The following is a 26,304-nucleotide window of genomic DNA, read 5'->3' as shown; positions in this document are numbered from 1 at the left end:
AAATCCTCGCTCTGCTGGAAACAGGATAGAAGTTGAGACATACGCTACCCTTCAGGTACTTACAGACCGTCGGGAAATGGGCAAGTTCCAGTTGGTATAGGAGCAAGCATATGGTTTTCAAGTACAAACTAGACAAAGAAATTAAGGGAACCATGCACAAGAAGAGGATCAAGCAGAGTTCTTCGGGGTGAGCAGGAGAGCCCCCTGCTCTCGGGCCCACAGTCATTGATGATTCTTGGAACAGAACTCTGCTCTGCACAGCACCACAGAAAACCGAGAACAAGGATGCTGCGCTGCAGGTCTATTTAGAAGACACATCATGTTGCCTTTATTAAAATAATAATTTTTAGGTGTAAGTAATAAACAAGAACAGTAGCTCTTCCCAGAGAGATAAGAGAGGCTCACTGAGAGCATCCCGTAATAATTAAGAGAACATACAGGGCATAGGACGCCAAGAAGGATCCTCTCTCAGACATAGCTGCAATCCTCCTGAAGCCCCGGCTGGTCAGTTTCCTCCTCATTAATGCTGCCTGACATTTGATAAACGTGCACGCCTGATACACTGTCTGCCCCGGTTCAGAAGCTCATCTACCAGCAGACAGCCTTGCAGGCGCTGGCCTCAGAAACCACAGGACTCCTTCTCTGCAGGGAACGGGGGACCGCCTTGCCGTGGGTTCTCAGGGGCACACACCGCCAAAGGTGTGGGGAGATCTGGGACCAAGTGCCCACGCTCCCAGCTTCTCCCAGCTGCCTGATTACTCCACCACAGACGGGCTCTGTATTTGGTGACTAAAGCTGAAAGCCCAACTGTTTTTCTTATTTTCTGCTTCTTCCTAGTGAGCTGTAAGCCCAAGTGAGCTTCTGCTCCTCATCGATTGAGGACTTGGATGCCTACTGTGTACCAAGTACCAAGTACCAAGCAGGCCTCTCTATCCTTATGCAGCAACCATCTCAGACACTTTCTCTGAATGTTTTCTAGAAAGCGGATTTATTACAGATCGGTTTCCTATTTGCAGAGCACATACATTTTAATGAAGTGCAAGCAGCATGGAGCAAAGCACACATATTCTGGTGAGAAAATGACTAGAAAGGCCTTGTTTCAGAGTGTGTGGCATAAAGTGGAGTCCTGTCATAACAAATTAAAAACACTGACTAGGAGAAAACTAATCTTTCACAGAGAAAAAAAAAAAAAAAGACAAGAAAACATTTTCAGAAGAAAGCATCTCCTACTTATAAGAGAGAGTGGGGGGTTGAGGACAAGTAGCTTTTTTTCTTTTTCTTTCAGTGCACAAATTTCCAAAATGCAAGGCAGTATATAGCTGGGAACGGTGTGGATTCCAGCATCAGACCGAGTGGGTTAACATACCTCCTCGTTTACTTAGCTGCATCGCCCGAGCTTCGGATCCCCAGCTAGAACTTGGGAATCGGAGCTTTCATAGTGTTTACCTCAGATGGCGTTTCGCAGAAGACCTCAGTCTGGTGCTGCAATCAGCATCAGTCAGTAGAAGGCATTGCTGTTTTTATCAGCTGTTTCCAGGCACCCAGTGAAAAGAAATACCAAGTTCTTGCCTTTAAGGAACTTACAATCTAAAGCGGGGAAATCTTCACAGAACTGGAGACCAACGAAAGCGATGGACATGCACTTCTGCCCTCCACATACTGATAGCTACGTCGTTCTAGGAGGTTGGGGAGAAGGAACTGCCCATAGGGAGAGAAAGGGCCACGGAGGAGGCTCGGAACACAGAAGTCTCGCTGAGCAGGTAGTTCTAACAGAGTCACAGCTAGGCAGAAGTGGCACAGTCTGTATCGTTCGAACACCCAATCAACACGTAAGGATCCACAACGTCCTACCTCAATGTCTTCTGCACTGCAGCTTTCCAAAAATGTACCACTTCTGTTAATACTTCCCATTTTGGACTCTCTTTTGCCACCCATGCCATTCGCATGGCTGTCAACTCGACGTCACCTCTTCAGGGCTAACTCTCCTAAGGACCCCGGCGAAAGCCCTCCACCCGTCCCCGGCACTATCCTATCACCCTAGTTTATTCCCATCATGCTTTCGGCAGAGTTCCCAAGTGTGCTGTAGCTTTGGACTGCAGCCGAGTTTCTACCTCCTACTGACATTTGGGGCCGGACACTGGTCGCAGAGCTGCCCTGCGCATCTTAGGATGCTCCTCATCATCCCAGCTTCTATCCCCTAGAGGTCAGCGGCAGCACCCTGCCACTCTCACCCAAGATTCTAACAGCAGCAGAGGTCCCCAGACCTCACCAGTGTCTGTGCAGCCTTCCAGGTCCAAAGCCCAGGACTCAGGACAGCCCAGATACGCGACAGCCCTGAGCAGGCTCATCTGCTAACCTCACTGTGTCTGCACGATACAGATTTTCTACAGGTACCAGTATGTGGAAGGGGTCCGTAAGCACTGAAACGATGTGTTTACAGGTTTAAAGATTTTACGTTCGTTATACAATTGAAGACCACGGCAATGCTACAAAAGGCAGAAAGGGATGCTAGCCCCATTCCTAGGTGAGACATTCAAGAATGATGGCTTAGTTTGCTAAATCCTCACTGTTTTTAGAGACTTGAGCATCTCATCCTCTTAACAGAGACAATGCAGTCGACTTAAAAAGGAAGACAATATTCTCCCCCACCGAAGTCTTCTCCAGGGCAAATTTCCAAGTTACTTCAATTGTTGTCTTACATCGTTTCCAGCAATATGGTCCATACTCCACCACACCATCACAGCCTATACTTCTATTCTTTTTTCTTTTAAATCTATTTTAAAGCTTTATTAAGATACAGTTCATGTATTATAAAATTCACCCATTTAAAGTATACAATTCAATGGTTTTCAGGATAGTCAAAGAGTTAGGCAACTATCACCAAAATCTAACTCCAGAATATTGTCATCACCCTGAAAAGTGACCCATACTCTGGAGAGTCGCTCACAAGAGGCCCCTCATCCTCCCAGCTCTAGCACTAATTCACTTATTGCTTCTATAGATTGGCCTAGAATAGACAAACAGAATTTGTCCAGAACAGATATTTCCTTTAAATAGAATCATACAACGTGTGGCATTTTACTTACCACAATGCTTTCAAGATCATCCATGTGGCAGTGTGATCAGTACTTGGCTTCTTTTTATAACCAAATAACATTGCATTGTATGAGTACACCACAGTTGATCTATCCATTCATGGACATTTTCGTTGCTACTTTTTGGCTCTTAGGAATAATGTTGCAAAAGACATTCATGTCCAAGTGTTTGTGTGGACATCTATTTTCAATTCTCTTAGAAAATATGCAAGAGTAGAATGTACACATCACATGGTAACCCTACGTTTCACATTTTGAGGTGTTGCCAGATTTTCAAAGAAGCCACATGATTTTACAACCCCACCAGTGATGTATTAGAGTTTTATTTATTTATTTTTTAAGATTTTAATTTATTTGAGAGAGACAGACAGAGATAGCAAGAGAGAGCATGAGCAGGGACAAGAGGGAGAAGTGGGAGAAGCAGGCTTCCCACAGAGCAGGGAGCCCGATGCAGGGCTCGATCCCAGGACCCTGGGATCATGACCTGAGCCGAAGGCAGACACGTAATGACTGAGCCACCCAGGTGCCCCTAGAGTTTTAATTTCTGCACATCCACATTTGTTATCACCTGTCTTTTCTTTATTCTAGCCATCCAAGTGTGTGTGAAGTGGTATAACTTTGTGGCTTTGATTTTCATTTCCCTAATGACTATTAATGTTGAACATCTTTACATGTGCTTAGTGGCCTTTTGTATATCTCCTTTGGGGAAATGTCTATTCATGTGCTGCTTTTGAAGATTTATTTATTTTGAGAGAGAGGGGGCATGCGCACATGCACAGGAGCAGGGCAAGGGGCAGAAGGAAAAGGAGAGACAGAACCTCAAGCAGACCCCCTGCTGAGCAGGGCAAACTCTCACGACCATTCAGGGCACAATCTTATGACCCTGAGATCATGACCTGAGCCGAAAGAAAGAGCCGACCGCTTAACTGACTGAGCCATCCAGGCACTCCTCATGTGTTACTTTAAAAATTGAACTCCTTGTGTGTTTATTATTGAGTTGTAAGTATTCTTTATATATTCTAGACACAAGTCCTTTGATGGTTAATTTTATGTGTCAACTTAGCTTAGCCACAGTGTCCAGGTATTTGGTCAAACATAATTCTGGATTTGTCAGTGAGGGTGTTTTTGTGGATAAGATTTAAATCAGTGGACTTTGAGTCAAGTAGATCTCCCTTTATAATTGGGTGGGTCTCATCCAATCAATTGAAGATCTTCATAGACCACAGACTGACCTCCCCTGCCAAGAAGGAATTCTGCCAGCCGATGGTCTTTGGATTTGAACTGCAACACAAACTCCTTCAGGCTCCAGCCTGCCAGCCTGCCCTATAGAGTCTGGACTTGCTATAGCCTCCACAGTCTCATGGGCAAATCCCTTAGAACAAATCTCTATAGACATATACACATCCTGGGACACCTGGGGGGCTGTCGGTGAAGCGTCTGCCTTCTGCTCAGGTCAGGATCCCAGGGTCCTGTGATGGAGCCCCCATCAGGCTCCCTGCTCGGTGGGGAGCCTGCTTCATCCTCTCCCTCTGCCTGCCGCTCCCCCTGCTTGTGTGCTCTCTCTCTCTGACAAATAAATAAATAAAACCTTAAAAAAAAAAAAAAAAGAATATACACATCCTGTTGGTTCTGCTTCTCTGGAGGACCCTGAATACAAGTCCTTTATTGCACGTGATTTGTGAAAACCTTTTCCCATTCCTTATTTCCTTCTATAATAAAATAAGATGTGAAAAAACTAATATTAAACAGAGTTTTATCTTTACTTTCCAATCTCTACATCCTGCCAACACACACACACGCACACACACACCATCCATGTCATCCCCCTTCAAAGGCAGCTATTTCCCTCACAGAAGGGAAGAAACCAGAGAGAACTAAACAATTCAATCTCCAAATTCAGAGTCCTTTATGCCAAAGCAATTGAGAAAGAACAGGTCTTTGAATTCCCTCCAGCTTGGCTTTGAATAGCAAGAGCCAGGCCTAAAGGAAGGGAAGAAAAAGTTTAATTCTAACAACAGATTTCAAAAGAACTAAAGTGTTCCTATCTGCTCCATCCGTTTCTTTCCTGAAGACTCCTGGACTGTTTATAAAGGTATAAAGAGAGCTTCATAGAGTGCTCCAATAACTCAATCAAATGCAGGACTTTCCCTGAATTACTCAACTGGAGAGATGCACAGGGATCTCAGAAGATGTCACCATGACAGGGTACCACCAAGGAACAATGAGATACCTCATCACACCTGCTGGGCCTTGCAGCAAGGAGGGGGTGGAGGGGCTCTGTTACATTAACCTCTTTCTCCAGCAATGTTCCCTTGACTGTATAATCTGGTATTTGCTTCCTACCATATTATCACAGTAATGGTGGACTGAAAATGTTTCTATCCTTGCCCTTTTTTTTCGATTTTTACTTTGACTTTTCAAGAAGTCCAAAGAATATTATTTGTCTAAGACCTTGTCAGGGCCATGATAGTCTAAGTACCCAATAAAAAAAATAAATAAAAACAAAAACAAAATAAATGCACCATCTAGGGAAACAAACCAGAACAACCCATTATATAGGCTCAGATGTGCCCAAGATCCAACCATATGAAACTGTAGACCCCAAGGTAAAGAGCTTTAAAAAGCTAGTGAAGCAAAGAGGATTTTTAATTCTAAGACAACCAAATCCAATTTTTTTATTGAGCAAATTGGCCATGAAGCAGATTTCAATAAAAGCAAAGAAGTGGTTTTGATATGCTTTATTTTCCATTTAAAAATCAAGAGATTTAAATATAGCACCCATGCCCCACTTCTATTCGCATAAAGGGAAAATATGCTATGCCAAGTGGTGAAAAGTGAAATTGTTGGCTTGATTTGCTCTTCACTCTGGCATTTTCCATGAAGTACAGTTTTCCTTGAGTTATCTAAACTTTTTCGCCCTCATTGGTGAAAGCATAACTACTACCAAAGTAATTTTGAGCACTCTTTACGGTAGGGTATCAGGTTAATCATTTTTCATCTTCTCTATAAGGAAATGTTTTTATTTGTTAATTTCTTTAAAGGTGTCACCACAGTCCTGATAGTTGAATGAATATTAGATACGGGGTTTATTCTCCATTGTGCTTGGATAGGTAAGCATTGAAGGGAACTATTTCTCAGTTGGAGATTAACTAGGCATGGTCCCATCCACTTGAAAAATGTAATTCATCAAGACGACTAATCATGTGTACATAAAGGAAGAAGGAAAGTGTGTGATGTTGTTATAGTAAGAAGGAAGAGATCACCTCCTATCTTATAATTTCACAGTTCTTTTCATTTACCCACAGGTGTTTCCTCGATTCACAGAACAAATTCTAACACTTGACTAATTAATTCAAGTACATATTTTTGCCATAATATATGGGATAGAATAGAGGTCAGTGAAATCAGTTTATAAAGTAGGAGCTTGGTATTCCCCACATGCACCTAAAAATCCTCTTCTAATTTATTTGACAAACAATAAAATGGCTTCTCTATCAAACCATATTTGGAGCATGTAAAATAATCTGGTATGTATTAGGACTTAGAGTCCGTGGGGTGACAGAGCATACTATGGTGATAATGAATGTAAATAATTAGAAAGCCATGTAAATTATTTCAACCTGTCTTGCAAAACACAACCTGGGAAAATGTTGGGATTATTGTGATTCATCCAGACAGCCTTTCGCCAAGAACCTATGCCCACATACAACTTCTCAAAAGACCTAGAGAGAACATTTGTAGGTCCCTAAAATAAGGCAAGAGAGATTCAATACACAAAGGGAATTTTTCTACTATGTGATATAAAAGGAAAGAAGAAAGGGGCAGTAAGTTGCTATACTTGGAGTAAGGGTATTAGTTTCTGATTCAGAAACCCATGGGGAGGAACACACAAGTGGGTATGTCCGCGCTAGAAATCACAGAAGGGTTGGAGCAGGCTGGGGCAGGGGCAGCAGAAATAACTCTTTCACCTACAGAAGAGGATACCCCAAGTATCCCACAGGTGTCCTCAAGGACCTCCTGAGACACCCCATCAGTGACACTGTTCTCATTCCTCTACCTGTGACACTTGATAGCTCTCTCCATCCCTACCTCCCCCCATCCCAAGTCTTTAATATTCTTTCTGTTCCTTAAGGACAGGAAACCTCTCTTCTCCCCTCCACCCCCGTTTCAGGACCAGTGACTGCCTCCCCTCTGCCCCGCATGCATGGCATCTTGTATCTGCACTTAGATCTCAGCTTGAACATCACCTCCTCAGAGAGGTCCTTCCTTGGTAACCTGGTCCAGGGTGGCCTCATCCCTCAAGGCTAGTTTCCCTCCTTACTGCTTATCTGTACCCTCTGCAGGAACTTCCGCTAAGGGAGAACAGCCCTGAATCCCCTGAGCTTGGAACAATTCCTGGCACGTGGCAGGTGCTCCATAAGTATTTGTCCAACAAACAAGGCTGCAACTTCTCTGTTGAATGCTATAATAATATTGCTTTTCTTTCAAGGTAATCTGGGTTTCTTTAATCTTGTGGATATTTGCAGCAAGAAAGACAGCTCACTTATTATGCAAGCACATTTCCCTTTAATGTTATGTGACACTGGTATTGCTTTTGTTCTTCCAAATTTGTTTCACTCCATCTGATACATAATTTAATCTAATTTCTCACTGTGCTTGTTGATTCAACTTGAGTCGAAGACTTTTCATGCATTGGGGAGTCTATTTATAGGTCTACTTTGCATTTTGTCTGTTAACTTCATTTCTGTACCCTCAAAACAAATATGTGGGCACTTAATCACGCATTTCCCTTCCCAAGCAGCGCGGGTGTGGGCTGTGCTAAGGCTCACACCATCCAAACGTAAATTAGGGCATCTTTTGATAAGAAAATCTGACATACCATGCAAACCCATTTCTAGAATTATTATTATTATTCAGAATTATTCTAGAGCCGTAGCTATTGTTTTGCAGAACATACAAATCCTTCCACAGCTGTGAAAAAGAAAGAACATGATTGAAGGATTTTTTTTTTTTTTCTTTTTTGAAGGGCCTGATTGGGTCTAGTAAGTGTATACTTTTAGTTTGCTTTGTTTAAAAAGAGAAAGGTCATCAGAGAGGCCTTCAGTGTATTCAGCAAGGAAAGCAAAACTGAAAGAACTGAGAAAAGCAGTTTTACACCCCGAGAGGCTGTAGGTACAGGGGTTAGGGCATTCAGAAAGAAATGCAGCCAGTCTTTTTTCTCATGAATTCTTTACACTTGAACCTAGGAATCAAATGTGACCTCTGCTTTATTGTGTGTTCACATAGTTGACGAGAGATACCAACAAACCATAGGGGAGCTCCCTTCCATACGCATGGAACTAAGAATATGTATATAGGCACTTCTCAGGTTCCAGGGATCAGAGAATGACCAGAAGAGTCAGGAGCCAGAGAGGAAAACATTTTCAGTAGCTTTCCGACTCACTCCTGTTAATGCGCCACTCCCACAATTCTTCAGCTTTCGGAGACTCAAACCCCCTGATGCACCATCCGTCCTTGGCCCCGCTCCTCCCTGAGTGCCTCCCCCTCCTCGGCCCACTGAACTAGCGGTGGGGGCGTGGTGGTGGTCAGCCCCCACCATCCTTCCTTCACCTGCTCCCCATTCTCTCCCTCCGCCACTCCTGGTTCCCTGGCCAAACACCCATCCACATGGCTATGGGAGGGTGGGAGCCCGACTTCCGGAAGGGATGATGAGCAAACACAAATGACCTCACCGCACTGCCCTACCTCCCCTGGGAAGGCCCCCACCACATTCTTCTCCACTAGCTCAGCCCCGCACTTAAAAATCCTGCCACCTTTTGTTCCAGCAGAGTCGAGCTTGATCTCTGCCCCTATCACAAGTCTTGAATGAGTTCTTCCTTGCCTGTTTAATTTAGACTCAGGATGGCTAACATCCAGTGGGGCGGAGGACACCTGGCCATCATGCTGTTCTTCTAGTTCAAACACACCTTCGTTTTCTCCTGCCTTCTCCTCTGCCCCCAAACCTCTCATACCTCTGCCCCCTCCTCATTCTCAGCTGATAGCCTTGATTTCTGGATCATTGGGGTTTCCTCCAGCTCCTATCAGCCCCCCATCACCCCACCGACCCGCACGTGCAGCCTGATACCCCTCCTTCCCAGGCTCTATAGGCACCAGAGACCCTATCCTTTCGAGCTCACTCAAGAGTCCGCCTGGGCTCCGCAGGTTCGGAGAGTAAGAATGAACAGTGACCTTTCCACATGCAGGCACACAACTACTGGGTTTCAAATACACTCATACACTACTACAACAGTACCCAACTCCTAAGCCCTGATGTAAATTGGCTCATCTAAAGCTTCAGAGTTCCCGGTACCTCATGCAATCCTGGTTTACACCGACTGTAATCAGAGAAATACACTGCCTCCCATTCTTGGAAGTCAAAGTCACATTCTATTTGCCACAGGGAGGTTTCCCTCCCTCTGTAGCTTAGTTGATTTGCACATTTCTAACTGTGGATAAATGACAGATGTGCCGAGCTGCTTTTTATTGGAAGCCAAGTAGAGAGCTCATCCCAGAGCTTAAAAATATTTACAAGGTTTCTGCAGTGTATGACTCCTCATCACACTGCTATGCTGGGCTATGTCCCACCACAAAAAGTTCAAGGACAAACAATTACCTCTTCAAGGACATCGGCAAGCTTACTGAGGATCTCTTCAGGAAGGCTCTGGAATGTTGGGACACTGAAAAACAAAACAGATGATGCTGAAGCAACTTTCTTTCACAAACAAGGCAGCAACATGCAAATGCATAAGGATCAAAGCAGGAATTTAAGCATGATTTGATGGGAAAAGCCGTGTTGTACTAGAAAGAACTTTGAGGCTGAACAGAACTGAGTTCAAATCCCATGCATAATTAACTGTGGGACTGCAAATGCCTCAGCTATAATGGGGAGAAAAACCACTTTCTCCCTTATCAGTCTGTCACCAGATTCCCTTCTCTTCCATCTGCCTCTCTGAGTCCCTCTATACACACATGCGCGCGCGCACGCACACACACACACACACACACGCACTCACACACATGTGCACAAAGTCCTTCTACAGGCCAACTCCTGCTCATCCTTTAGGCCACAGCTCGATCAATGATACACTCAGACCTTCAAACATTCATCCAGCAACCTTGGAAGCTTCCTCTTTCCCCAACCCCCTCCAGCTAGGTCAGGTTCTCCCAGCATGAACTCCTTTATCGTTTGCTATAACCGTCATTAGACACTTAATCAGATATTTTTTTCCTGGGTGTTCTCCCTGCTAGAATTTAAACTCCACAAAAATAAGAACTATTTATCGGTCTTGTTCAACCCCTGTGTTTTCCATCATTAACAAATAACTCAATAGAGGACGTTGAATAAAGTTATGAAAGTGTAGATGTGTGAATGCTTCCTGGGACAATGAGAAGGATCAGATCAGACAGGGTGGAGAAAAGAGCCAGAGTCAGTAGACCAGGAAAATTATGAGTTCTTCTCCCTTCCTCTTATTGTCCCCCACTGACCAGCAAATGAAAATACGGAGTGATGCTAAATGCACAAACCCATGAGTTCTTCTAGATGTGAAATAGTAATGAACTTAAAAGAAATAAAAACACTTATCAACATGTAATTTTTGAAGCTCCCCTGGAAAATCTATCTGGGATATAGAACTAAATTCCCATTTAATCCCATCTCACTGCTCGAATAGAGAGAGGACACTAAATGAGCGCATATACATTTGCATATCTGATATTTGACTTAGTGAATAATTCCAGCTTGATTGGAACGATACAATGAAAGAAGCCATAGCATACTGTTTGGATATAAGCACGGAAGTTTTACTGTTAATTTGTCACTCTAATTCCTATTACTTAGTGTAAAGCCTATTGATAAAATCCCAGGGTTTTATGCAGAGGTAGAACAATTCACCCGGGACCATCTGTTCCACCAGATTTACTGCTGTGGTCTTGGTCACATGGGTTTTAATTTCCAGAAGGCAGTGTATTTCAGCAGCTGGATGGAACTTATCACAGAAAGTGAGGAAGACAGAAGAAGCTGTTGTCACAAGTAATGCAGGTTGAAAAATCTAGCCCTTCCTTGTTCTTCTAATGAGCTCTATCTCAATGTCTCCTAAGATCTAAGAATAATTAGAATGCTTCCATCCCAGTGGGTATTTGTGAAAAACACAAATCACGACTGAGTTTTTCTCTGTTCATTTTAATTGGCCCCCTTCTTTAGACAGGCCTATTACTTCTAGGCTCCACCATTTATTTCAACATGGCTATGCCTATGCCAAGTCATACCATAAATACTTCCATGTTTCTGAGAGTTCTTTCTTATCCATGAGAAAAAAAAATATTTGCTTGACTACGTAATATACTAAATGGAAACAGAAACATTAAGTTTTAGGAGGGCACTTTAAATTATCTTTTATAATTTTACTCCCCCCCCCAGCTTTGAGGTATAATTGACAAATAAAATTAGAAGATATTGAAAGTGTACATCGTGATGATCTGATATACATTGTAAAGGGCTCCTCCCATCTAGTTAATTAACACCACTAGCACCTCACATATATATATATATATATATATATTTTTTTTTTTTTTGGTTGAAAACATTCCAGTTGTCCTCCTTTAGCACATTTCACAGTGCTACTGGTCATCGTCACCATATTACACATGAGATATAGACCTTATTCATCCTAAACCATAGCTGAAAGTTTGTATTCTTTTACTAGCCTCTTCCTGTTTGCTCCACCCTCCAGCCTGCCCCACCCCCTAACTTTTCTGCTAGATGTTTCTATGAGCTTGACTTTTATTTAGGTTCCACATATATAGGATACAATCTGTTTGTCTTTCTCAGTCTGGCTTGTTTGACTTCCCATAATGCCTTCAAGTTCCATCTGTGTTGCAAATGCAAACTGCGGAATTTCCTTCCTTCTCATGCCTGAATAATATTCCATTGTATACTTATGATCTTCTCCAACTTAAATGTCTCACAGCCTTTGGCAGCATTTGTTACCAACAAAAAGTAAGGGTGATTTTTAAGAAGAAACATTGTAAAAAATTAATCAGTAACAACCGGAGAACTTCTAGATTTAAAAAAATGGAAAGCAATTAAAAAATAAATAGTTTCACTTTAATAAATTGCTCTGAAAACACTTTTGTAGCCATCTTTAAAATCTTAAGATATTTATTACTGCCAACACTACATAAGGTCTCTCATATAATTTGCTTTCTAAGAATTATTGGTCACCAGTAGCTTGAACACCAAGAACAATTTAGAATACTCATAATTTGGAATTCTACCCATGAAATACGTTGGTTAAATTTCCCCCAAATACATCAAAAGACATTTAGACTCCACTAATTTGGACATATAATTCAAGATGAAGTTGTTTATGATTTAGAAAACTTAAAGCAAAATAATTATCAGGACAAACTTCCAGAGCACGTCTCAATGGTAGAGGAGAATATTTTAATTTATATAAAAAATAATTTATTATAATAATTTGCATACTAATTACAAGTAATTCTTACATATCTATTAAAACATTTTGCTCCCTAAGGACTTTCAATAGGCCTGAAGTTACAGAATGCATTTGAATGTAATGTAATAGAGATGATTTAATATGTGTAGAGCTTTGCCATTGGCTTTTTTTTTTTTAAGATTTATTTATTTTAGAGAGAGAAAGAGAGAGGGAGGGAAGAACAGAAGGGGCAGAGGGAGAATCTCAAGTAGACTCCCCACTGAGCACGGAGCCCGGCACGGGGCTCGATCTCATGACCCCAAGATCATGACGTGAGCCGAAACTAAGAGTTGGATGCTTAACGGACTGCATCACCCAGGCACTCCACCACTGGCTTTTCTAATTGAATGAAATAAGGACTTGGAATTTGCAATGACAATAATAGAAGGTGAGATATGGGTGCTTTCTATTTGCCAGGCACTGGGCTATGGATTTTATAGAGAACATAAAGGTTAGTTTTACATCCACCTTCTGAAATAACCACTGTCAGTGTCACCCATTTCACAGATTTGACAAGTGCAACCTTGAGAGTTTGCCTGAGGTCACAGCTCTCAACATAGGTGAAGAAAGGATGAAAATCATGTGGAGCTCATCACTTACCCACTGAACTGCATGGTTTACAGTGAAAGTATTAGCAAATACTTCATGCAACTTTCAAACCAGTTCCATATTGTTTTAGATAATGATTTGGATATGAATAATATTAAGAATATGTGATTTATTAACCACCTTTTTACTATGAAAAAAGTTGAACAAATTGAAAGGCTGAAAGAATAGTTCAAGAATCACCTGTATCCCTACTATCTAGATTTGCAGCTGTAAGTTACCATTGCACCATCTTTGTTTTCTCCACCTTCAGTTCATCTATTTTTCTATGTGTGTAGTGATAAACAGGCTTAGAGATATTTTGATGAAATATTTGCAAGTTGCAGATACTGCCTCACCCCCAATCTTCAGCATACATCTCCTAAAATAAGAACATGTTCCTAAATAACTATAATAATTATACATAAGAAAATCAACTTCAATTCTGTATATCATCTAGTATCTGCTTCATATTCAAATATTACTTATTGTTCAAAAATGTCTTTCCTGGTTTTTTTCTTCTCAAACCAGGATCCAGTAAGATTCTACACATTGCTTTTGGCTGTTATATTCCTCTAGTCTCCTATTCTACAAGATCCTTCCACCTTTCCCCTATGGCATTGACATTTTGAAGACATTGGGACCACTGTCTTATTGGATGTCCCACATTCTGAATTTGTCTTAGTGATTTTAATTGTGCTAATCTACTATTCGAAAGCCACAACTAACAGAGGGGAGAGGAAATCCAAGTACAAAGAATTGTATTTCAGCCATGTGTCAATGAAATTGGAATACACAGAGAATAACATAATGGTATACAGCAGCAGTTCTTGAAAGGTGATCTGATCCTAGACCTTTTCAAGGGGTTCCTCAAAGTCAAAGCAAATAGTATAAGTTGTAATTTGCCCTTTTCACCTTATTTTTCACATGTGTACCGTAGAATCCCCCAGTGACTATGACATATGGTGATGATATCATCATTTTGATATATATGCTTGGATTTTATATATATATATAAAATATATATACACACAAATATATATATGGATTTATGCCATATATAAAAATGGATTTATGTTATATATATGGATATATGCCTATATGCTCTTGTGTTTCCTAGAAATTTTTAAGGTAGTATGTAGGTTTAGGATATGTGTACTGTTTGCAGAAATTAACTCAGTATAATTTCAGTAATTCTGTGCTCTTACTAGACATTTTTCACACATGTAACCTCTTTATCATCCAATATCATTGTTTTGAACTCCTGAATAACTATGGTTATTCAGACTTGATACACATTGCTATGTCAAAGTGGAAAAAAAAAAAAAACACAGAAGAAAATATATTTGGATATCTTATGTTGCAAAAAGAGTTTTATATTTTTTTCTTCAAAAACATTTCTAACTTTTAAAATGTTATCTAATGATGTTATAATTTTAGAATTTTGTAATTATTAGTATTAAGAACTTAATAAAAGAAAGTTTATTATCTTTTTGTTCATTTTTAGGGATGGATCACTGACTTTGAAAGGGGATATCTGAAGACTCCTCAAGCTACATCTGTCATTTTCTAAGCCTAAAGACACTGAAAAATATAAAAAAGGACACATCAGAGAATTTTCTGACTCATGGATGGGATAAATCCTGTCCAAAGAAATTTGGAGACACTATAAATGAGAAAAATATGACAAAATCTACTTTCCCCCTCAGCATTACAATTTACCTTATTGTCTTACACAACGGGATCTTTTAAAAATAACCTTACCATGCCAGTTTTGATGTCATTTTGAGCCCAATCATTGACAATTCAAGGAAAAGGAAATTGAGCCTTTAAATGTAGGCATGATGAAGTTTTTAAGAAACAAAAATGGTTTGGTACTTCTTTTCAAATAGGAAGGGGAGCACTTTACAGGGTGAGTCACCATTGAGCCCTGACTGGAAAGACCCCCAGGACAGCTCAGAGACCCCTTAAGCCATGCAGACTTTTCTTTGTTCCATGCCTGCTGGATGACGTCAGTACAAGAAAGCATTGCACTGTCTCCTTCCAATGATACAGTATCTTCTTGCATTAGACTAAGCTGTAGGCACAAAAATGAGTTAAGATCTTCTTTACAGAAATGTACTTTTGCCTTACAAATGGATGCATCTACAGCCATGGCTAGACTTACTCTTTTGCTTGTGGTTATCTGATATCAGAACCAACTAATCATCAAAGAAGATCATCTTTTATATGAATGCTTGGCAACAGACACCCACAGTACTGGCTGTTCCATGTGGAATAATGGTCCATGTCGATGGTTTACCCCGGCACAGTGATGCTGATATTTGCACCGATGGTACAGGAGCAGTGGTGGCCCCTTGGCAGCAATTAAGGCAGCAACACCAAACTGCACCAGGTGCCAATCTATTCTTCAACACCACTTACAGTTAAAAGTTAAATAAAATGCCAGGGTTACTTTCAAACATTTTGGATGCAACAGTAAAAGTTATTCATTGTATTACATTTCAATACTTGAATATGCATCTTATGAATACTGTGACAAACTGGCAAGTCCACTTACAGCCCTTCTGGGACTACTGAAGCATGATGGCTGTCTCAGGGAAAATCACTTGCATAACTGTTGGAGTTGCAAGCTGAAGAGTTCCACTTTTTATATGGAACATCATTTTTACTTGGCAATGACCAACCAACTGTGGTTATTCAGACTTGAGGATCTGGCAGACAAGTTTTCAAAAAAGAACAAAGTGAGCCTGTGACTTCAAAAAAGAAAAAAACTAAAAAAAAACAAAAACCCAGCAGTATTTGTTGCCAATGATAAAATGTGAATTCTCAAATGAAAATTAAAACTTCAGACAACTTTTATCTGCCATTTTGGGCTTAACAGCTTTCCGATTCTTGAAGACTTTTCTGATGAGATCATCAGGGATAGGTGGATATTAACAAATGGGAGCCTTTTTTTATTGGAAATTCTACATAACTCAGTGAACCAGTATTTTTCAGATGATCGATGAATGGTTTTATAAAATCACACATGGGGAAAGATCTATTCAAAGTAAAAGATGGATCAATGGATCTTAATGCAGCTACTGTTTCATAGTCCATATTGCAATTAACCTTTAATAAACTACCAGTTGTTGGGTTGCACTATAGTATCAAATAAGAAAGTCCAAAATTATCTGAAAGGGCCATTAGCCTACTTCTCCCTTTTCCTACTACATCTCTCTCTGGGAATGATCTTTTTATATACTTCAACCAAAATAAGAGAAATTGAACAGACTAAATACAGAGGCAAATAGAAGAATCTCTTCCACTAAGCCAGATACTGACAGATTGGCAAAAACGTAAACTCAAACCCCTAATTTTACTAAGTTTTGTTTGTCTGGGGAAGATAGAGTCATCTTTATTAAAAATCGGCTCTTTATGTTAACATATAATGTTTATTTTTGGCGTGTTTAAATGCATTAGTATTTTTAGATAGTCTCATTTTTAACTCCTCATACGGTCAGTATTGATAGATATAACCCACATAAGTTGGGGAACCACTGATGTATTAAAAGCGATTAAAAGTGATTTATTGATGAGGACCATGTAAAACATGGAATACCCACAGGATACTATTACAAGGAAAATATGATAAAAATTATGGATACCATAAGATAGTTGTTCTTACTAAATTACCTTTTAATTACAAGTAGAGAATTTTGCAGGAGAATATCACGAAGTTAACAAGTATGTTAGGTGGAGTAACAATCTTTTCATTTTTTTCCCTCTTCTTGTGTTTTCAAGATTTTCTGTTTTAGGGCTGTATTTTTTTATCATATTGAGTATTATAAAATACATAATCATGGTTCCAACTAAATAAAATGTATACTAATGGGTCCATTTCAAAGAAAACAATTCTTACTGTTGTTAAAATACTGGTTTAATTCAATTATTTATTTACTCACTCAAACTTGAGTACCTATAATGGGCCATAAATTGTTGCAGTGTTTGGGATTCATTAACAAAAGCAAAGGTTCCTGTGTACTGATCAAAGAAATAGTAAATAGTACACATAATATATGTTATACATATGATACTTGTACACACACATGTATATATCATAGAGCACATTAGTGGGACAAAAAGTCCCACAGGGTAGCAGGGATTACAATGGGAGAGGGTTTAAGGTGAAAGATTGAACTGGACTAGGATGTCCTCATTGATAATGTGAAATTGTCGCAGACATCTGAGAGGTGGGAGGGACAGTTAACTGTAGATCTAAGAGAGAGGATCCAGGTAAAGGAATCAGAAAGGAAGGGGTCTGCAACCCTTGGTGGATTCCAGGAGCAGCAGGGTGGGGCTCTGCTGTCCAGGGTTCATTGGCTGGGAGAGAACGGAAGAGCACATGCATCAAGAGGGAAGGGGGAGAAGGCGGATCACAAAGGGGCATGTGCCTCCCACCCTCAAAGGACTTGGCTTCCATCTGAGTGAAACATGAAGATGTTGCAGGGTTCTGAGCACGTGTGGCAAGGTCTTACTCCCAAATTAAAGGGACCCTCTCCGTCTCTGTGGAGAGTCAACGGCAGGTCAGCCATAATATAGACTGTGGGCATTTGCAAAGGGCGGAAGCAGTGGAGGGGTGGAGAAGCACTTGAGCTCCATTATATGGTGAAAGTAGAGGCAGCTGATTTCCTGGTGGACTGGATGTGGGATCAGAGGGAGGGAGGCGAGGAGGACTTTGCAGTAAGGAATCTGTAAAAACAGTTTGGGTGTTTTTTTCATACTCAACAATTTTTTTTTTTTTTTAAACCTACTTGGTAGCCACGGGCTTGATTTTATCAGGTTTTTGTTTTTAAATATCATCAGAGTATTAGATGTAGTCCCATATTTATAAGGCAAGATATCTCCAACCAACCTACGTCTGTAGATAGTTCACCAATGTCCTCTACCTAGAGCAGAGCACGCGGTTGCAGGACTTATCTTTGGGTAGCATTTGGAAAAAGGAAGCCTTTTTATTCTGCCATAAGAAATCGACTCAGTATCAAGTTTAATGCGAAGAATATTGACAGGTATGGTTTATTTCTGTGCCAGTGCCTCCCTAAAGCTCATGCCAATTGAACAAAAGCAGAGATCTCTGACTTACCAAAGAAACCAATTTCTACTGATGAAGGATTAAGTAAGGGTCCTTTTATTTATTTATTTATTTTTGAGTTCAAATATTTATTACTGGTCCTTCTTAATCTTACAGGTATCTGAGCTTTCCCTTTAATGAGCTCATCAACACATTTTTTTGTTTTTGTTTTTTCCCTCTACATACTTTGCTCCCCTGATTAGATCATTTGGCATTGATCCTGCTTCAGTCTGCTATGCAATGGTCTTATAACTGATCTTCCTTCCTGGAGTCTCTTGTGACCCCCTCTGTGTATTACTCATCACTGCCAGATTTATTGTCTATCAGCAGCATTTAGCTCTTATCACCCAGTGGCTCCAACCCCCAAAGGCTAGCTCTTATCTCACCAGATTCTAAGAATTACAATTTTTTCCTGTGTGTAAAAATACTTTAAATAAAACAAACCATTATGGAGACATCATTGACGTATAATTTTATCATCTGTGTGATACAATGTAAACTCCTTACGCTGGACCACTGGGTAGTGAGTAAGCATATGGGCCTCTGGATGGAAGAGAATCAAGCTGAATTAGGCTCTGCTGCTAATTACTAACTACGCCTCTGGCAAGCAGTTTGACTTCTCTAGGTCTCAGCCTCCTTCCCTTAAAAAAAAGGTGGGGTGGATATTACCACCTACTGCATAGGGCTGTGGTGAACATAAGCAAAATAACAGATATAAAGCATTAAGAAGGTTCCTGGCACATAGTAAACATCCAATAAATATTAGCAGCCACCACAATTATATTTTTGTTCTAAAGGTTATCATTGTTTAAGACCTTCAATAATCAAAATAAACATTCTAATAGGTCAGATATAAATCTCAGTGTAGACTCAAGAGGGCTAGAAATACCCATTTCTTCCCTCTTCAGTCAAATTATATTTGATCTGGGGTAGGAATCCTTTTCTCAGGTAGCTATCTGAAGATATTTATTGTGTAGCCCTTCCTCAAGGTCATACCGAATCCAGGAGTCAGGTCATCCCCGAAGAGTGGAAAGTAAAGGCTTTCATCTCTCTGCTTTCAAGGTCACAAAGGACCCTTGATGTCCAATGGCTCTCTCCTTTTGTGCCCACAGATGAGGAAAGAGACCTTTGGTCAAGCAGGGAACCTTGGTGCTTCTAGTCAGCCTTCCCAGGTGAGTCCATGCAGAGAAATTCATTCCTGGATAATTACTTCCAAGGTTCTTCTTTCTCCCTTTGACTCCAGATACTCTGGATATCGTTAAATGAATTTAGGCTTTAAAAAATAGATAGCATTAGGGCGCCTGGGTGGCTCAGTTGGTTAAGCGACTGCCTTCGGCTCAGGTCATGATCCTAGAGTCCTGAGATAGAGTCCCGCATCGGGCTCCCTGCTCAGCGGGGAGTCTGCTTCTCCCTCTGACCCTCCCCCTCTCATGTGCTCTCTCTCTCTCTCTCTCAAATAAATAAATAAAATTTTTTAAAAAAATAGATAGCATTTTATCTTCTAGAAGGTTTAAGTATTGACCAAAAATTCTCAGATCAAGAAATTCACGTTTACTGCAGCATTATTCACATAAGTCAAGATATAGAAACAACCTAAGTACCCATCAGTGGAGGAATGGAAAAAGAAGATGTGAGATATAGATACATAGATATCTACATGTAATGGATTATGTAATATAATCACACACATATAGATGTGACATGCATAGAGTATTATTCAGCCACGAGAAAGGAGGACACCCTGCCATTACAGCATGGAGAGACCCTGAGCACATTATGCAAGTGAGAAAAGTCACACAGAAAATGCTAAGTAGTGTAAGACATCACTTGTTTGTGGAATCTAAAAAAGCCAAGCTGGTAAAAAACAGTAAAATGGTGGTTACTGGGTAATAGGGGTGGGGGGATAAGACAGATATTTAAGGGTACAAACTGACAACAGTAAATAAAAATAAGTAATAATAGCCATAAAAAATATACATAATGCACAGTGTAGTAAATACAGGCAAGCAAACTTGCTAAGAGTCTAGAACGTAATTATTCCACCCACTAAAAGAATAATGTGATGGAGGTGCTAATTATCGTCACAATGGCAAACAAATTACAATATATAAATGTATCAAATTAACATGTTGTACACCTTAAATTTACAATGCGATATGCCAAATATAGTCAATTTTAAAAAAAGAGACTGCAAATCTGTCTGGAAAAGAGGAAAGGGTATAGTAACAAGGAAAAATATTTCAACAATTTATATTTGAAAAAATAAATCCATCACTAGTATTTGCAGAGGCCTGATTCCCTGTGCAACCAAGCACCATCCACCGCAACCACCGCCCCCCAGCCCCACCCCACCCCACCCCCAACACACACACAGCTGCCTGTCTAGTCAACCACTTGGACACAGAGGTGGGCAAACGGCAGGGCAGGAAGAAAGATGCTGAGGAGAGGTCTAGGCAGACCTGGGAAGTGAGCTCAAGGCCATCTGGGGGCAATGGATTTCCAGGGTCGGATGGGGCATGTGGTCTAGCAGGGGCCACACCCTGGAGAAGGTAGGGGGCGCCCTTCTAAAGCAAAGGGCTCAGGGACAGGCAACTCTAAGTAGTGTGTCCTCCCTCCTCACCCAGTGCCCCTGGTGAGTGCCACAGCCCAACACCGCCTGCACGCCTTCTGTCACGTCAGCCCTTCCAGCACATTCTCCCACATCTCTTTAGTCATCTGACATGTCTCCATTCAAATGATTAATGTAATTGATGGCAGGAAATACAATTCAATGATTAAAAAAAAGAAAACCTATAAAACTGTTATCCCTGCAATTTTCATTTAGACAAGGGTTCTATTCCCATCAGTGAGGTATCTTTCCTACCACCCTCGCACTAGGCAGCATGTGTAAGAGATGCCAATCACTTGAGCTCTGTGAGTCTGTTTTCACCTCTAATACAGAAATAATCATTCTCGCCTGAGCAATCTCAAATGCCATGAAATACTGTGAGAGACGAATTTGTCTATTTGTCACTAGACAGCTATCAGTGATCAAGTTACTTATAAGCACAACAAAAATACTGAAAGTATGGTCTCAACAGCATCTTCTAGAACTATGATACATCCAATCTCAAACTTCAAAGTTTGATTTTAATGTTATTCAATTCTGCAAATTCACTGCCTTTTCCAAAGCACGTACCAACCGGTTAGACCAAATCCTTGGTCAAAATGTCCTAGAACAGTGGTTTCCAAACCTGAAAGTCATTAGGAATTCAGATTAAACAAGTCATGGAGTGGATTCCAAGAAAGCAATGTATTTTTCTTTTTTCTTTTTCTTTTTTTTTAAGATTTTATTTATTTATTTGAGAGAGAGACTGAGATAGAGAGAGCATGAGAGGGGGGAGGGTCAGAGGGAGAAGCAGACTCCCTGCCGAGCAGGGAGCCCGATGCGGGACTCGATCCCGGGACTCCAGGATCATGACCTGAGCCAAAGGCAGTCGCTTAACCAACTGAGCCACCCAGGCGCCCAGCAATGTATTTTTCAAAATGGTAATAAAACATATATCTATAACATAATTTTATCATTTTAATGATTTTTAGGTGTGTAGTTCAATGGCATTAAATATATTCAGTGTTGTGCAAACAGCACCGTCATCCATCTGTAGAATTTTTTCATCCTCTCAAAAGGAAACTATACCAATTAAACACAAACTCTGGGGCGCCTGGGTGGCTCAGTTGGTTGGGCGACTGCCTTCGGCTCGGGTCGTGATCCTGGAGTCCCGGGATCGAGTTCCACGTCGGGCTCCCTGCTCAGCAGGGAGTCTGCCTCTCTCTCTGACCCTCCCCCCTCTCATGCTCTCTATCTCATTCTCTCTCTCAAATAAATAAATAAAATCTTTAAAAAAAAAAAACAAAACACAAACTCTGCATTCTCCTGTCTCCGCAGCCCCTGGTGGCCACCATTCGGCTTTCTGTCTCTATGAATTTGGCTCCCCTAGGGGCCTCATATAAATGCATCTTTACAGTATTTGTCTTTTTGTGACAGACTTAATTCACTTAACAGAATATCTTCAAGGTTCATCCATGTTGTTCAATGTATGTTTTAACATCTCCCCAGATGATTTTAATGCACAGCAAGGTTGACAGCTTTACCGATTATTTTCAGTTGGTATGTGAGAATTTAAAATAACCACTAAGAATCATAAACCTAGTAGAGCTTATTTTCTGAAGTGCAATCTTCTCCACCTATGTATCATCATTTTATTTGTTACTGTGTTATGTTATCTTGTTGTGCCATGTTATTTTTTGTTGTGCTATGTTATTTTGTTGTGCTATGTTATTTTGTTATATTTTAAGGCTTTAGCTTCCATAGTCAGAAAATGAAAACAAAAGTTACCTAGCTCATCATGGAGCAGTTGTGAATATTAATAAGTATGAAGCACTTAGCAAAGAAGCTGCCGTCAGGCAAGCACTCACTTAAAGGGACTTATTGTTGAACTTGTGTAATACTACACTTAACATAGAGTGCATCACGTAGTAGGTACTCAAGAGCATGCAAATTGAAGGAATAAATGCAATGAAGCCAAATACGATGAAGTGGTGGTGGTTTTGAGCCAGGGTTGTGTACTTTGCACACTGTCCAAAGGCACCTGCATAGGGATAAGCAGAAGCTCAAACTCAGCCCACCCCCCTCTCTGCATGCCACCCGTTTTACCCTGGCAGGGGCTGCATCAGCCCAGAGGATGGGCTGCTTTTTTTTTTTTTTCAAAACAGATGCCTTCTTTCTGGCAACCCTAGTCTGTGCAAAAGATCTTCATTCGACTTGTTATTTTCCAGAAACCCTGGGAATATTTCCTTGAGGCTATTTACTCAAGAAAAATAATAAAAAAAAAATATTGACTTACAGAGTCTTCTTTAAAATCTTTTAGAAGAGCTTTTGAAAAAATCCACCGAAGGGCTGCTTTCAAAATCAGAACCAAGGTCACTCTGGTGCTTCTATCGCAACGATCCTGAGGAGGTGAGCAGCTAATGACATACTTTATTAAATTACCTCGGAAATGCTTAATAGCATCTAAACTTGTGGCTTATTTGGAAGATCACATTGTACCTTATCTTTACTCTGTACATCTTACAACAGCCTGTGCCTACGCAAAAATATAATCTGATGGGTTTTTATGGAATTCAACAGGTTATGTCTGATTATTAAAACTAAAAAAACAGTGTATAACCTTTTAAATGTTTAATGTTGTACTAACGATAATCAGCCTAACAGGTACCGCCCAGAGTTTCTACCCCATCTTTTGAGCCCTGGGAGGTGTGATCGCTTGCCCTCAGAGGCTATGCCTTCCCTACAGTGATGTTTCTCCACAGGGTGTCCCCGGCTCATGGACAGGATGCACCTTCATTGTGCAGGGGATTCCTATGCAGTGCAGAGCATTTAGCATCTCAGGTTCCTACCTGTGAAATATCATGCGACAAGCACACAACCTCTAGGGGTGATACTGCCCAAGATTCAGAATCATCACTCTCTAATTCTGCATTGCTCCCGGTTCACCAAGTGAGTTTGCTAGTGCTTCTGCCTCAAACCTCACAATCCTGGTAACCTGCTCCAATTTCCATTTCTCAGGGGCTGTATACCTATTACCCGGGAACTGAAACACTCAACAGACATCTGTTTGAAGTGCTTCTGGAACCTAGCTGCAACATATGGGCAACATAGACAGATGGAACGTAGGACTCTTCACCCTTGGTTTATGGCTGCTTCCAAAGCCACACTATTCAAAACATTGTTTCTAAAGTAGGTCAATAGACATTCCCTACCAAAAGGATTCCATAGCCGAATAAGGAAATTCTGAACTATAGAAATTTAAAAATCTTCTTTACATATCAGAGTCTTTATTTTTTAAAAGATTAGAAAGTTAACTGGACAGGGAAATGAGATAGTATCTGCCAACTTATTCAACAAGGTAACTCCTTAATTCAAAATTATTAATTTCTTGAGCAACTGAATTTCCATGCTACATAGTTTGGAATCATTAGCTTATATTAAGGGGATGGAATTCACAAGTCCCTAGGCCTGACATACAATAGACTTTAGCATGGTCTCATGGTGAGTTGTTCCCTATTTTCATGATGAAATGCAGTCATAATCTTCTCTGAAAAGCCTAGATTGATCATCTTCCTCATCTCCCCCTTGTCTTTCTCCCCAGTCACGGTGGACTCCGCACAGACACATCCACAAGGGCAGAGGGTCTAGATGCCTCTCATCTGGGCTCCCGAGGTACCCTGTGTCTACCTCCATCGTAGCTTCTTGTGTTGTGCTAGTCAGTTTATTTATCTGCCTCACTCTAGAATCAGCAAACCACAGTCCCTGGCTCACCACCTATTGTTGTATGTCAAGTTTTAATGGAAGGCAGTCATGTTACCGGTTTAAGGATGGTCAATGGCTGCTTTCAGGATACAATATCAGAGTAGTTGCAACAGAGTCTCTATGGCCCTCAAGCCTAGAATATTTACTACTTAGATCTGCAAGGGAAAGTTTGCCCACCCCTTCCCTAGTCTATCAGCATCTTGAGGTCAAGTACAGTGCCCAACTCCTTCAGCTTAACGCCCGGCCAATGGGAGATGCTCAAAGTTTACTGAATGAAAAAATGTTTTACACCTTTCAAAATTAATCCAAGGATATCTGACCTTGGAGTAACTATTTTAATAAAATTGGAGGGATGGAACAGTCAAGCCAGGTCACATAGCCAAAGATCTTATTCAATGTTCAATTTTTTAATGTTGACTTGGAAATACAGAGTAAAAGAAAGTTAACTCTTAACAAATAAAAACCCTCATTTAGAAGTACATAAACCTAAGAACAGGATTCAAAGGTCACTGTGAATCTTTTACATATTACATATTAATATTAATTCTTGATATGAATTCTCATCCAATATCATTTTGAATTTTTCAAAGCCTCTATTTTTTCCCTTGGGAAATAATTTCTGAAGATAATTGTTTAATAAGTACCTTTTTCTGGAATGCAAGCAAGATTGTCTTTTTATTTATTCTATATTACTCCTAAATCCACTCTTTACCAAGAGATTTTCCTTTTTGATTTAGTAAAATTTTAGAAAACATAAGAATGCAGAGAAATAAATTTCCATCCTCAAAAAACTATAGCAATTTATTGGAACCTCTGACAAAGTAGTTTTGCTATTAAGGCTCAAAAGTCAATAAAAGAATAAAATTCATGACTTTTAAGAGTTTTGCCTTAATTATAAATCTTACCCAGAATTAGATGGTAGAACTGGGATTAAATTATATGATCCATGAATCCCTTTCAGCTGAAGATTTAGCACATCAATTATTAGTAATTATCATCATTCACATTTTAAGCAGCTTCATACATTATCATGGTTAGGAGTGGTTATCAAGCACTTGTATGCCAAGTGCTTTTCTTACTTTAACAATAATAATAACCATCACTAATAGTTATTCACCATATACTGTGATTCAGGTATTCTGCTAACAGCTCTACGTACTTTATTTAATCCATGAACAACCAAGCTTCTACCAAAAAGGATTTAAATCCATTTACACAATGATGTATGTTCCTTCTATTATCATAAGTATTAATTTTCAGGCAAGCTTAGTAATAGCTTAGTCTTAAATTGATGCATGCTTCCTCAATTTATTATGTGACTAATTGAATAAGTATCACATAGGAGATTTTTGCAGTCAGGCAATGGACTATATTATCTGACAAATTAGTTTGTCCTATGATATATGTAAGCAATGATGGGTGGATATATTATCTCCTCAGATTTGCATTTTTATTTCTGACAAATGTCATAATCCAAAGGAGTGACTTGGATAAGACATGTAGGAGTTAGGGCAGATTAATAAGAACGGTGAGAATGGGTGTTGAGCGGATGGCTCTCTCTATCTGTCAGGTCCAAAGGAAATAAACTGACACAGCAGTAAGCATAGAAAGAGAATCAATTATTTGGGA

At 40.2% G+C, this 26,304-nt stretch overlaps 1 protein-coding gene across 4 annotated transcripts in view; it reads right to left on the bottom strand.

Annotated features, from left to right (window-relative positions):
• PRKG1 (protein kinase cGMP-dependent 1) overlaps positions 1-26,304 on the bottom strand; it is a 1,253,946-nt gene that overhangs the window by 356,798 nt on the left and 870,844 nt on the right. For all 4 annotated transcript variants that reach the window (XM_035008601.1, XM_035008600.1, XM_035008602.1 and 1 more), the window contains one exon: positions 9,748-9,811. In XM_035008601.1, the coding sequence (XP_034864492.1) occupies positions 9,748-9,811 (64 nt within the window). The remainder of the gene's footprint in view (positions 1-9,747; positions 9,812-26,304) is intronic.

Source organism: Mirounga leonina, unplaced genomic scaffold (genome assembly GCF_011800145.1).
Source record: "Mirounga leonina isolate KUSES-001 unplaced genomic scaffold, KU_Mleo_1.0 Mir_152, whole genome shotgun sequence".
Taxonomy (NCBI): Eukaryota; Metazoa; Chordata; class Mammalia; order Carnivora; family Phocidae; genus Mirounga; species Mirounga leonina.
Note: the sequence above shows the minus strand (reverse complement) of the source record. Positions and strands in the feature narration are given on the sequence as shown.